Source organism: Argiope bruennichi, chromosome 10 (assembly GCF_947563725.1).
Source record: "Argiope bruennichi chromosome 10, qqArgBrue1.1, whole genome shotgun sequence".
NCBI classification, from domain to species: domain Eukaryota; kingdom Metazoa; phylum Arthropoda; class Arachnida; order Araneae; family Araneidae; genus Argiope; species Argiope bruennichi.
In genome coordinates this window covers 116,005,062-116,020,015 of record NC_079160.1, presented here as the reverse complement: position 1 = coordinate 116,020,015, position 14,954 = coordinate 116,005,062, and the positions used below count along the sequence as shown (strand labels likewise).

Sequence of the window (14,954 nt, the reverse complement as noted above, 5' to 3'; positions counted from 1 at the left end):
AGGATATTGATTCCATATTGAATGCTCTAAAATAGACCATAACGTTTCAATTATATTGAGGTTGGGTGAATGCACAGGCCAAGGGCAGATGCTTAACTTCATCTGGTGTTTATCAAACCGTGATTGGACAAGTCTCACTGCATGGATATGTGCATTATCATCTTGGGAAATTCCATCTCTTGCAGGAAACAAAGTTTGCATCATAGGATGGACCTGGTCAGCTAAAATTTATGTGTACTTCTCCTCAGTGATCCTTCCTTTCGGGGTTACGATTGGTTTGGCAGAAAACCACAACATGGCTGCCCATATAATGACAGGTCCACCTCCATGCTTGACAGTTGGAAGGAGACAATCATAATCATACACTTGTGCATATGATCTCCAAATGTGCACCCTTACGGTTGCAGGGAAAAGTGTGAAACACAATTCGTCAGACCATTTTACTTTCTTCCACTTATCAGTCGACCAAGTTTTGTGAGTGTGAACCACTGTAGATGATGTTTACAATTTGCATTTGTGACAAGTGGCTTGGGAATTGCTGCTCTGCTATAAATGTTCTGTTTATGAAGGTGCCTTCTAACTGTTATCACTGACACTGGAGAATTCAGATGGAGATTGAGCTCTGCTGTTATTTTTTCTGCAATTGTTTGCTTTTTAAACATTACAATCAACTTCAATACCCGTCGGTCTCTTTCAGTGAGCTTCTCTTTCCACTTACTATTTTGCTTTGCCGTGCTTGTCTAGCTGCATTATGTGTATGCGGTCATGACTTTAGATATTGTACCTCTGGAAATCCCTAAAAGTTGGAATGTTTCATTTATACCTGCTTCAGCTAGACGGGCTCCTACAATTTGACCTCTTTGAAAATCTGAGAAGTCCAACATTTTACGATGTTGAAAAAAATCCACGAATTACAGAATTTCAATAAAGCTAGCACATACTACTAGAATATATACAGTGCTATTTATAAAAAAACATTGGTGACTATTATTATATTTTAATGCTTACGAAACACATTCAAAAATGTTACTTTTATTCGTGTTTCCATTATTTTAATAACCACCTGTATATATAAAGTCAGAGACACATTTTTCTGTCAATTTAGAATACTCTTTTGTTAACTAATGCTTTTTTTTTTCAAAGTAATAGAATGGTTTATTATCCTGAAAGTATATTATCCTAATTTTATTTATTTATTTTTTTAAATTGAAGATAAATAATCTATTTTGCTTAAGATGGAAAAAGTTATTCATTTTTTTATCTACAATTTAATAATTTGATATTGGTATGAAGATATTTTTCAGAGGAAAATTCTAATCACTAGGATTTGGGAAAAATGATTTTTTTCAAGAAAATTACTTTTAATAATTAACACATTATTTTTAATAATTAGCACAAATTATTTTTGCACACTTTGATTTTTTTTAAAAAAATTGTTAATTTTTCCTTGTAATTGTAAATTTTTGTCATATAATGAAATGAATTCCTGCTCATATATATATTAAATACTCATATAAATCTGAAATGAAATGAATTCCTGCTCATATAAATCTGTCAGTTAAACTTTGGGATCTGTTTGCATCCTGTGGTAGGAAAGAAATATAACACTGTATGCATTTTATTGAATCCATGGTTATACTCGTTAAGTTACCCTTGCCATCTAATAATTTGATTGTTGTTGTAATGTTAATTAAGCTAATAGATTTTACTACAAAAATTGCTTTTGCCCTTTTATTTTAGATGAATATATTAATTTGCATTCTGAATTTATGTTATATATATATATATATATATAATATGTGTGTGTGTGTATACATTTTAATAATTACTCCTTTTTTTGCATAATTTGATTTTTTTATTGATAATTTTTCTTTCTAATCATAAATTTTCACTGTATAATGGAATGAATGCCTGTTCTATATATGTCAAATGCATTCAATCACTTAAGATTTGGGATCTATTACATCCTGTGGTAAGAAAGAAAAGTAATATTGCATGCATTTTATTGCATCCACAGTTGTACTTGCATGTGAATTGACTCAATTGGCATTTGAATTTGTAATGAAAATGGTTATTATTCAACATTAACTTGGAAATCAGGTTTTTATTTTAAACATATTTAATGAAATATTAAACATTATATCCTGAATACAATAATAATTTTTCCCAAAAATGTTGAAGTATACTTTTACAAACAAAATAATGTTATAGAAATGAAATAAAGTACCTTATTAAATTGTTTTCATAAATTTACTGGAAAACCTATGTTTTACTGTTTATTGGTATTAACAAATGGTGTTCAAAATTGTATTGCCCACAAGGATGGATAAAGTAGTTTCTATCAGAAAAATTATTTTCTCCTTTTATTCATGGGTTGAACCATAAAAAAAAAAGAAAAAAAAAACTAATTATTTTATATTTGGTGTAATTTAACCGTTATAATTGGTTCAGAATAAATCTGTTTGAAATCCTGATTCGTTCTTTTTATTTGGGAAAGGGAAGTTAAGTGGTCTTTCTTTTTCAAAAAGTCTTTAATGGATTGCTTAACACATTAAACAGCCTCAAGCATATGATCCTATTACTCATTAGAGGTATCAGTAAAGTAAGTAAGCATTTTGTTTGTAAGTAAGGGCACATTATGAAGTCTTCCTCTAGTAAAAGTCGATTTAGTTCACGTTTCGAAATATTTTTAATTTAATCAAAATTCTAATTGCCTATTTTCTAATACCATTGTGAAAATGTATAAGTGTGTTGGTTTATTTCACAGTGTGGCACCCCAGTTTACAATTATATTGAAGCAGAAGTTTTGCATTTATAAATATTATAATAATTAAGTGGGTGTATTATAATACTTAAATCATCTTCTTGAAATCATCCTGATATTTTATAATTCATTGAATTTGTGAATTTTACAACTATGTTACTCGTCAATTGCAGTGATCCCAGATTTGGCGATCGATTGGTTACATTGATCAAAATAGTATGGAACGTATCCCTCGTACCTAAATAAAATTCAAAATCCGCCAGCTCTACTGACCAATAATTCACTTATAGTGGTTAATTTCGATGATCAAATGGGAAAGTGGTTACCTATAAAGAAGGTCGCGGCGAACGACTGTGTGGTGAATAGCATATTAGCCAGTTAACAACTACGCTGGGTACAGGCCCAACTGGTACTATTGTTGTCAACTGGGTACAGGCCCATTAGACAACAGCTAAATACATCACTACTCAACAGCCATATCGTTCGTCTCACCTCCGACTCACTGGAGGGAGAGTCTGTGGTGAATAGCATATAAGCCAATTAACAACTACGCTGCACGGGCAATTGCTTTTGCATTATGGTTATGTTACTGAACTGCGAACCACAAGGTCCAAGGTTCTATCCTCGTATCTCAATCCGCCAAAACTCTGACCATAGAACATTGTTCACTGTGAGTAATGCCTTATCTTCATTTGGCCAGTTATATGATGGCTAGTAGGCAACACTTGCGTAAAAAGGCTGAAAAATGCCATTCGGTCGATGACAAGTAATTGTCCCAATGGGGCAACAACATGTATCTGTATTGTACCCCCCCCCCTTACTGCGCATGCGTTTATAGTATTTGGCAGATGTTTTTTGGCTTGAAAAAAAATTGATCACTTATCATAGATTAATTCTAACATTTTTGCTGTTTGTTCTTCCTGATGCGATGTTATGTTTTTTTTTTCATTTTATTTGCCATTTTTTAATGGTTTTCCAAAGTTATATATACACCTTTTTTTTACAATGTTTCTTTGTGTAAATATCCGTCATTTTAATGCGATATGCAGTGAAAAAGAAAAATTCACGGACGACAAATTATAGCTAAGCATGGAATGGCCTTATGAAATTGTGGCAACCATAAATCAGTCCCTTTTTAGACTTGCGCTGCCTACGGGCCCTCTTATATCTAACCTAGTATAAACCCGGCATAAATGCCACGTGTTCAGTATGAAAGAGCCAACCAAAAAACCAGCTGGAGACTGTAGGTATTACGAAAATTTATCAACTGTTGTTTAATTCATTTCTGAAATTTTACGAGTTTTACTGAATTTCTAATCTTAAGTCATCACTACAAACGATATTCACTTTATATTGAAATAGTCATAGTAAAAGAAATATTCTATGCTGTGAACTGCGTAGGTACTTTTCTGACTGGTCACAAACCTCATGCTCCTGTACATATTAATTTAAGATTAAAAGGGATAACAATAAATAACTTTAATTTTCTACTACTTGGTTCTCGTCTTTTATCTCGCTTTAAATAGCTTTAAAATCTATAACGCCACCTAGTGGTATACATTTTCTTTAATACTGCCAAAAAATTCTTGATTTTTCTATATTACCACGATTTATAAAATAAATAATTATTATTATTTCTTATTCCTAATAATTAACCAATTTTATTCGTCTATAAAAATAAAGTCTATCTATAAAAATTCCACAAATTCTTTGGATTTTTTTTTTTTTTTTTTTTTTTTGAAATTAACTGGTAATTTAAGTCTATCTATAGATTTTTGTATAAATCGGAATGTGACAAATAGGGGAAGGAAAAGAAGAATGCTATTACTTAAACATTTTTCCAATCAAATAAAACTTTTCTGTATTTCCATTAAAATGTTTTCTAGAAATTCTAAGTTGTGTTATTGCAGAGAAGAAAACCTGCATTTTGGTGGCATTCTTTACAAATATTCTAGCGTGAGAATTATTTCTAAGAGCTGTATATATCATTTAATTTTTTACCTATTTTTTAGTTGCTCGGATTGTAAATTTACAATAATTACTTTCTTTTATTTAGGTTTTAAAACAACGGAATGGTGTAGATTCGAAGTGTTGCCTAGGAGTGAGAACGACCGCATCTGTCCAGTGCAAAGTGATAACGAAGAGGCGAGAGCGTTCCAATATCATGAGATTCAGTCTCCAACATACGGAGTATCTTCGTTCATTCTAACACCATGAAATGGAAAAGAATTACTTTTCATTTATGTGTGTTAAAAAGCTTTGTTTCAGATATAATTTGTATTATATATTAATACACGATTGTGGATATTTTTATGTGTTTACACAGGAGAGAAGTTTTATGCTCCCTCATTGTAAAACATAATGTCCACAAACAAATTTAAAGACTCAACTTTTGGTTCATTCAAAGAAGAAACTTCGTGTGTGTAATATACGGAGCAAGCAACTTAGACTGCACGAACTTTTAAATTTCCTTTTACAAACTGACATTAAAGGGAAGTTTTCGTTTCGTTATTAACGAAATGCAGTTTTTCAGAATAAATTGTTTTTTAAAACGCCATTTTCTTATTACTTACACAATGGATAAGCCATATGCCAGTGATTCCAGTGCTCAACAAAAGAGAAACAATTTGCACTTTTGAAAAATCGTATTTCAAAAAGCATCTGAACATCCATCTGCAAGAAAAACCTTATGCATGCGATGTCTGTTGTCAAACATTTTCTGGCCACCAAAATTTGAAAGCACACTTATGGAGGAATACGAAAGAGCTGTCGTTTACACATAACATGTGTAATGAAGTATTTTCTGAAAATTTATATTCAAAGAGATATTCACAAGTGCATACAAAAGAAAAGTTGTACAAATGTGTCATATGCAATAAAACCTATTCTTATTTGCTAAATTTAAAGACACATTTACGGAACCATACAAAAGAAAAGCCATATGCTTGCAATATTTGTAATAAAACTTTATCTGCGTGAGCGGTTTTAAAAGTGCATACGAAAGAGCGACCGTTTGAATGTGGTTTTTATAATAAAACATTTTCCCAGCAAGTGAATTTAAAACCACATATATTAATACATACAAAAGAAAAGCCGTATGCATGTAACATTTGTAATAAAACATTATTCAGAGTACAACTTTAAAAATGAATTTATTAACACATGCAAAAGAAAAACCGCATATCTGTGGCACGTGTAATAAAGGATTTTCTCGAAAACAATATTTAAAAACACACTTGCAGAGCCATTCAGATGAGAAACGAAATGCGTGTGACATTAGCAGTAAAACGTTTTCTACTGAGTGGGGTTTGAAAAGTCCTCTATTAATGCATATGAAAGAGAAACTGATTACATGTGAAATGTGTAATAAACAATTTTCTCAGAAGACGAATTTAAAATTACATTTATTTACTCATACAAAAGAGCAACCGTTTACATGTGAAATGTGTAACAAACAGTTTTTTCAGAAGTGGCGTTTAAAAAGACATTTATTTACTCATACAGAACAGAAGCCGTATGTCTGCGACGTTTGCAATAGAGCTTTTTCTCAGCGATATAATTTAAAGATACATTTACGAATACATACGGAAGAGAAACCATTCCTATGTGACATATGTAATGAAGCATTTGCTCACAGCTCCACTTTAAAGGTACATTTACGAACTCATACGGGAGAGAAACCGTATGCATGTAAAATTTGTAATAAATCATTTACTCGGAGTTCAGCGTTGAATATGCACTTACTAATACATATGCAAAATAAACCATATACATGTGACATTTGTTATAAATCATTTTCTTATAATTATACTCTCAAAAGACATCTACGGACGCATACAAACGAGAAGCCATATGCTTGCGATATTTGTAAAAAAACTTTCAATGGGCAGAAGGCTTTAAAAGTGCATGAACAGGTGCATACGAAAGAAGAATGGTTTGAATGTGGTTTGCGTAATAAAACATTTTCCCAGCAAGCTAATTTAAAATCACATATAAAAGAAAAACCGCATGTCCGTGACACATGTAATGGTGGATTTTCTGGAAACCAATATTTAAAAACCCATTTACAGAGCCATTCAGATGAAAAACGATATGCTTGTGATATTTGCAGTAGAGCGTTTTCTACTCTTTGGGGTTTGAAAGGTCATGCATTAACGCATACGAAAGAGAATACATTAGTCAAAAAAGAGAAATCGTTTACATGTGAAACGTGTAACAAACAGTTTTCTCAGAAGGGGCATTTAAAAGTACATTTATTTACTCATACAAAAGAGAAGCCGTATGCCTGCGACATTTGCAGTAGAGCTTTTTCTCAGCAACATAATTTAAAGACGCATTTACGAACACATACGAAAGAGAAACCGTACGTATGTGAGATATGTAATGAAGCATTTGCTCATGGCTCCATTTTAAAGGCACATTTACGAATACATACGGGAGAGAAACCGTATGCATGTGACATTTGTAATAAATCCTTTACTCATAATTCTTCTCTCAAAAAACATTTACGGACGCACAAGAAAACAGAAATAGCTGGCATGTGACTTTTATCTTATAGCTTTAAATGCATACCTGCTGACACTTGCCGTCGAGTGCGAACAACCCATGCACCTGTAAAGTATGTGAAGCTTTTTTTGAGCAAGAACATTTTGACAAATTCTCATCGACACTGACTAAAAGTTCGTGATACATGTAATTTCAGTTTTTTTTATATACAATTCTAAAATAAGATAGTAATAGAAATGTAATAATTTATGAATGTGTAATAGTCCATTTTTTCATTTCGTAAAGCAAATTTCTTTAGACTTGTAACAGCACGCTTAGTTTTATTATCAATGACAACTTGCACAATTTTAGTAATAAAATGCGTGTACCAAGTGCGTAATTTAGAATAGTTCTTTGCCCCATACCTCCTTGATAAAATAATTTCACGCCCGGATTTTGTGTCGTTGTTTACCTGGACTCATAATAGATGGAAACCATACATGTATGAAATGTGTATTAAAGTATTTTGTGCACGAAAATTTTTTAAATATTATAATGAAAAGAATTTTTCTAATATATAAAGATTATATGAAATAGGAGAAAGAAAAATGGTTTTATTTTATTAAAGATGGTTAAAATAAATGTCTACTTTGAATGATTGTATGTTTATTGCTGTGTTGATGATGCTGTATTGATTTGTGAAGCAGATTTACATAAACAAATTATTTAATTTCATGAGAAAACGGAGTGTTAATATTAAAAATTCCTCATATGCTTGCATTAAAATATGTTAATAATAAACAAGCATTTGCTTTTTATTGCCGAGTAATTTAAACAAAACTGTTTTATAAAACTTCTATACGAGGCCATGTTCCTTATTTATTTTTAATTCATTTAGTTACTTTTAACAGGTATCTTTCATTTAATTTTTTTTTCTCCATTTTGCAAAAAATGTTTTTAATTTTTTGAAATCATCTAATGTGTGTGTTGGATACCAGGCCTTAACTGTAACCAGTTTTAACTGTGAAGAACTTTCCCTTCTCACCACCAGGGGTTTGTTGACTTCCTCTCGATTTGGCGGCAACCAACGAACGCGTTTTATACTCTTCTAACTTGTAAATATATTCTTAATCATGTAACCTATAATCAAGTAACTATTAAAATAATATCTTAAAGAGAAGTTCCCCATGTTAATGAGTCATACAGTCACTGAACCTGCCACTAATTAGATATTTGAGATTTTCAGCTGCAGATGGAGACAACAACACCAGTATGTAAACTAAAAGAGATTCCAACCAACAAAACAAAGGTAAGCGCATTTACTTGCCTTTAATTTGGAGATTGTTCGTGTTGGAATATTATTTGGCATCCCTGTCGGCATAATTGGTGTAGTTTATTCCAATTTAGAGCTGAAAAATATATATTAGAATTTTGAACTGATTTATTATTATTATTGAATTTATATATGATTGAATCTTACTGAATATAAATTTCGAACTTTTCAATTCTAAAAATGGATGATAAAAGTGGCAGGTTAAAAAAGAAACGGGGAGTATTGAGAACATCTGTTACCAAAATTTGTAAAACTATTGAAACAGAGCTAACGAAAACAGATGTAAATGTCGATATGTTAGAAGAAATGTTAGAGCAGCTTGCTGTTGAGTCAAGTGAATTAAAGAATCTAGATTCACAAATTGAAGAATTCGTTTCCGAGGACAAATTAGAAAAAGAAGTAAAAGAAGTATCGGAATACACCCAAAAAATTATAACTTGGAAATTTAGAGCGACAAAAAAAATACGCGAACGAACAAAAAATGTTGATTCTTTGAATGTTCCAAGTTCCTGTTATAAAGAATCATCGAACATTAAATTGCCAAAACTTGCGATATCTAAATTCTACGGGCAATCAAGTTTATGGCTTTCATTTTGGAACTCCTTTGAATCAGCCATACATGAAAATGATTCATTAAGTGAAGTCAGTAAATTTAATTACTTAAAAGCACACCTAGGTGGTTCTGCCCTTAGTACCATAGAAGGATTTACATTTACACCAGAAAATTACGAAATCGCCATAAAATTACTTAAAGAACGCTTCGGAAGATCAGATGTTCTCATTAATACCCATTTGAATAATTTACTGCGTATCTGCCCACTAAAGAACTCAGATGATATTGTATCATTCAGAAAAATGTTTGATAATATACAGACAGAAATCCGATCTCTTGAATCTCTTAATGTTTTGAAAGAAACCTACGAAAACCTACTTTGCCCAATCCTGTTAAAATGCCTTCCCCCCGATCTCGTTTTAGAATATAATAAAAACATGAAATCGGATAAATATGAAATAGATGAATTGCTCGACTTCCTGTCTCTTCAGCTGAAAGCAAAAGAACGATCGTTAATGTATGCTTCTCCCGTGAGTTCGAAAAAAGAAAAGTATTCATTTCACCCGTTGCGTTATGACTCAACTAGCGGAAAAATAAATAATCCTAGATGTTCCACTGCAAAGAGATTTAGCAGTTCAGAATTGATTAGTTCTGAAGTAAAAATAAAAACACCGGAATGCTTATTCTGCAATAAATTTCATGATGTTGTTGATTGTGAATACGTACGTACTTTAAGTTTGGAAGAACGGAAACGTATACTGTCTAAAAAAGCTGCGTGTTTTATTTGTGCAAAGCAATTTCATGTTGCTAAATTTTGTAGGTCAAAAATAGTTTGTACTCTCTGTGGTAAAAAACATTTATCCATATTATGCAATCAAGATAATTCTGTTCCGAAAAATAATACCCATTTTAATGAAAGTAAGGATGAGAATAATCTTTTAAATGAAAATTTCACGTTGGCGAATAATTTATGTTCCAGGGAGGTTTATCTGCAGACTTTAATTGTTAGCGTCGAAAATAATGGTTTAAAACACTATGTTAGATCGATCATTGACCTCGGGAGCCAGAGGTCGTATGTCAGCAAATACGTAGCGGATGTAATGAAATTGAAGTGTCTTGGGGAACAAACGGTGACTCATGGACTTTTCGGAGGACTGAAAAGGCGGGAAAACCACAAGATATATTCCATTAAATTGCGTAATACAGAAAATAATTTCTGTTGTAATGTAGAAGTAATGGATCAGAATAAAATTTGCACTTCTCTTCCCAAATTAGATTCTAAAAACATCGAAGAAGTAAAACAATTGGGTATATTTGTTAGTGATATTTGCTTAGATGAAAATCTTTGTTTGTATGAAAACGATCCCAAGGAGATTCACATATTATTAGGGGCAGATACGGCAGCCAGATTATTTACAGGAGAAATTAAAAAACTTTCGCCTGATCTAATTGCGATGAACACCAAGTTAGGGTGGACAGTTATTGGAAGATCAGGAATTAATAAAAATGATAGTTCCAGCACGCTAATGTCGCTACTTGTCAACGACGTAAATATATCCGATCTTTGGAGGCTTGATACATTGAATATCAATGACCCTGCGGAAACTCAAAGTAGAAAAGAACTAGAAGAAGCGGCTAAGGAACATTTTGAACGCAGTGTAACACGAGATAACGAGGGGCGCTACATTGTCAGTCTACCGTGGATACATGATCATCCACCTCTTCCTGATGGCAGAAAGTTAGCTGAACGAAGACTTAACAGTTGTATTAAAGCCTTAGAACGTGTCGAGAAGCTGGCCGATTATGATGATGTTTTTCAGGATTGGCAGAATGAGGGTATCATTGAAGAAGTTGATCCTATGCAAGAAATCAAAGAAGGACAGCATTTCTTACCTCACCATCCTGTCTTCAAGGAGAATTCGACGACCAAAGTTCGACCCGTTTTTGATGGTTCAGCTAAAGAAAAGAATACACCTTCTATTAATGACTGCCTCGAAAAGGGACCAAATCTTGTAGAACTCATTCCATCTCTCATAAATCGCTTTCGTGTTGAAAAATATGGAGTGATATCTGACATTAAGAAGGCCTTTCTGCAAATTGGATTACAAGAACGAGATAGACCATATCTCAGATTTTTATGGAAGGATAGAAGAAAAGACGGAAATATCAAGATCCTGCAGCACAAAAGAGTTGTGTTCGGAATCTCCTCCAGTCCTTTCCTTCTAGGAGCTACATTAGAACTTCATTTAAAAAACGCCCCAGATCATCTCAAGGAAACAGCCCAGCAACTTATGAGGTCCTTCTACGTTGATAATTGTGTTTTCAGCGTCAACAGAAGAGAAGAACTCGCTAGATTTATTTCGGAATCACAAGCACTATTATCTACTGCCAAGTTTGAACTTCGAGGGTGGGAGCATTCTCCTACTGAAGACAAAACTGAAGAAAGGCAAGAAGACCGAAAGGTTCCAGTTCTTGGGCTTCTGTGGAATTTACCAAAGGACACTATATCTCTAGATTTGAAAAGTTTGATGAAAGAAGATAAAGGACCTATTACAAAAAGAAAAATCCTGTCAACCGTTCATCGAATCTTTGATCCGATAGGATTTTCTTGTCCAGTGACTCTAGAGCCCAAATCTTTGTTGCAGGAATGCTGGAAATTGGGTCTGTCCTGGGATGCTGAACTCCCTCTGCTGATAACTGAAAGATTCGAACGCTGGAAGATGAAGTTACCGAAATTGAATGATCTTGAAATACCAAGATGTGTACGTGAGGACTTTGCAGAAGATTCCAAATTTTCCATCCATGTTTTTTGTGACGCAAGTCAGAGTGCCTACGCTACATGTATCTTCTTGAGAGCTGAATCTGCTGATAGCACGTCGTGCCAGTTAATACAAGCTAGAAATAGAGTTGCTCCTTTGAAAAAGATCTCTATTCCACGCCTAGAACTTTTGTCCTGTACTATTGGTGCTAGATTGGCAAAAGCAACCATATCCGAACTTGGACTTGAGAACATACCAATCTTCTACTGGTCTGACTCTATGAATGCTTTGTATTGGATCAAAAGAAATGAGAATTGGGCCACGTTTGTTTACAACAGGGTACTGGAAATCCGTAAACTCACCAATCCTGAAGACTGGAGGCACATAAGTGGAACATTAAACCCAGCTGACCTTCCATCACGAGGTTCCAATGCAGAGGAACTTGTGAAATCTCTTTGGTGGAAGGGTCCAAATTGGCTGAGAATGCCTATAGAAGATTGGCCTGTTTCGGAAACTATGCCAGATCTCGACGTTGTAAACTCCGAAAAAAGAAAATCTATTGTGTCTGTCACTAACACCACGACAGAGCAATTAGAGTACTTTTCTAAGGTATCTTCTTTCCGAAAAATGACCAGAATCACGGCTTGGATTTTTCGTTTTTATAAAAATGCTAAAACCCAGAAAAAAGAAAGAAAATTCGGTACCCTAGATTTTGAAGAAGTAGAGGCTGCAGAAAAGTACATTTTAAAACAAGTTCAAAGTCAATGTTTTTTGGGGAATGAAAAACTGAACTTACAGACATTCCTGGATTCAGATGGTTTATTAAGAGTAAAGACCAAAATTTCTCAAAGAAGTGATCTACCAACATTTAGATTTCCAATTTTGCTGCCTTCAAAGCATGATGTTATTGGAAAACTTATTTTTGAAAAGCATGTTGAACTTAGTCATGCTGGGATACAGATTTTGATGTCGAGTTTAAGAGAGAATTATTGGATCTTAAAAAGCAGGAAGACAATACGTCAAGTAATAAGGAATTGTGTAATATGTCAACGTTTTTCATCTCGGCCATTAGAAGTAGCAAGTGCTCCACTACCCGAAGATCGCGTCAGAGATGCTTATGTTTTTGAAGTAGTAGGAGTTGACTTGTGCGGACCACTATATTTGAAAAACAAAAGCAAATGTTGGGCTGTACTTTTTACATGCGCAGTTTATCGCGCAGTCCACATCGAGCTGGTAACTAGTTTATCAACAGATAGTTTTATTCTAGCTTTACGAAGGTTTATTTCTAGAAGAGGAAGACCAGCTACAATTTATTCAGATAATGGAACCAACTTAGTGGGTACTTCTAATGAGCTGAAATCTGTTGATTGGGTGAAAATACAAGAATATGCCTCAGTAAAGAAAATCCTATGGAAATTCAACCCCCCATCAGCCCCATGGTGGGGCGGATTTTGGGAAAGGCTTATAGGTATGTTGAAATCTATCTTAAGAAAAATTCTTGGAAAGGCCTCCTTACAATTTGAAGAATTGTACACTGTACTATGTGATGCTGAGGGCATTATAAATTCAAGACCTTTGACATACTTAAGTGAAGACAATGAGGACCTTATAGCATTAACACCTGCTATGTTTTTACAAGATGTAAAAGAAATAGGAGTTCCAGATATAGATCAAATAGATGCTAAGAGAATGAATAAAAGATTCTTCTACAGGCAAAAAGTGTGTCAAGATCTCAGAAAACGTTTCAGAATCGAATATCTTGGACATCTTAGAGAATTTTCAAAGATTCGTAATGAATCTAAAATTAAAGAAGGAGACATTGTTCTCATCGGTGATAGTAACGTCAAGCGAATAAATTGGCCTTTGGGAAGAGTCATCAAATTATATCTTGGAAAAGACAAGAAAGTTCGTCTCGTGGAAGTCCAGACCAAATCTGGGTCTTTCCTACGTCCAATCCAGAGACTTTTTCCTCTTGAGGTCAGCCAAAGTGAAAAATCTGCTATCCCGTGTCTCCCAAAGAGTGATTCTCCATCCACAATGATGATTCCTGATGGTACACCTACCTCTAGTGACTCTCATGCTGTTTCAGATGTGAGACAACCAAGAAGATCCCGTTATGGCCGGCTTTTAAAGCCCAATGCTCTCCTAGACTCATTGGTTTGAGTATCTAAAGTCTTTACGAAACTCAAAGGTGGGAGAGTGTTGGATACCAGGCCTTAACTGTAACCAGTTTTAACTGTGAAGAACTTTCCCTTCTCACCACCAGGGGTTTGTTGACTTCCTCTCGATTTGGCGGCAACCAACGAACGCGTTTTATACTCTTCTAACTTGTAAATATATTCTTAATCATGTAACCTATAATCAAGTAACTATTAAAATAATATCTTAAAGAGAAGTTCCCCATGTTAATGAGTCATACAGTCACTGAACCTGCCACTAATTAGATATTTGAGATTTTCAGCTGCAGATGGAGACAACAACACCAGTATGTAAACTAAAAGAGATTCCAACCAACAAAACAAAGGTAAGCGCATTTACTTGCCTTTAATTTGGAGATTGTTCGTGTTGGAATAGTGTGTATGCATTTTCTAGAGTTCCTATGTCTTCGTTTTATGTGAAATGCCATGATGAGATTTGTTTTATTTTATTTTGAGAAGAAATTTGTGAATATGGACCTTTTATTACTATAACTTTTATTGCTATAATAAAGACACTTTTAAAAAATTGAAACTCTTTTTTTGAACTTGACTCTTTGTCTGAAAATGTTCTTTCAAAGGTATTGTATTTTAATGGCATTTTAAAGTTTTTGAGCTTCAGATCAAAATAGATTTCGTATAGTATTTAAAGCATACTATGATATAACTAAACAAAGTCAGTGCAACATAGAATTATCATAATAATTATTTTTTTTTCTAGAGTGGAAGAAGAGAAAAACTTGCTAGCAAATCAAACCTCTATTAGAGAGACTTCCTTGTTTCTTGCTCTCTATGTAATTGCAAATATTTTTAGAAGTTACTATCTCATCTTAACCTGCTGTTTTTATTAACTGTATCTTGTACT

At 33.5% G+C, this 14,954-nt stretch overlaps 2 protein-coding genes across 2 annotated transcripts; both read left to right on the top strand.

Annotated features, from left to right (window-relative positions):
- The first annotated feature begins 5,519 nt into the window (after positions 1–5,519).
- Positions 5,520–8,148, top strand: LOC129988720 (zinc finger protein 271-like). The gene has a single exon (XM_056096988.1). The coding sequence runs from the start codon at positions 5,911–5,913 to the stop codon at positions 7,306–7,308; it is 1,398 nt and encodes a 465-aa protein (XP_055952963.1). The 5' UTR covers positions 5,520–5,910; the 3' UTR covers positions 7,309–8,148.
- A 2,222-nt stretch (positions 8,149–10,370) lies between these two features.
- LOC129987748 (uncharacterized) lies at positions 10,371–14,057 on the top strand. The gene is made up of 2 exons (XM_056095689.1): positions 10,371–12,503; positions 12,693–14,057. The coding sequence occupies exons 1-2, from the start codon at positions 10,371–10,373 to the stop codon at positions 14,055–14,057; spliced, it is 3,498 nt and encodes a 1,165-aa protein (XP_055951664.1).
- Positions 14,058–14,954: the final 897 nt, after the last annotated feature.

Excerpts from the sequence above, each read along its gene's own strand:
- LOC129988720 (XM_056096988.1), top strand. The coding sequence starts at position 5,911 with ATGAATTTATTAACACATGCAAAAGAAAAACCGCATATCTGTGGCACG.
- LOC129987748 (XM_056095689.1), top strand. The coding sequence starts at position 10,371 with ATGGATCAGAATAAAATTTGCACTTCTCTTCCCAAATTAGATTCTAAA. Across the intron at positions 12,504-12,692 it reads AATTAGAGTACTTTTCTAAG|ACATTCCTGGATTCAGATGG; the intron begins GTATCTTCTTTC and ends CTGAACTTACAG.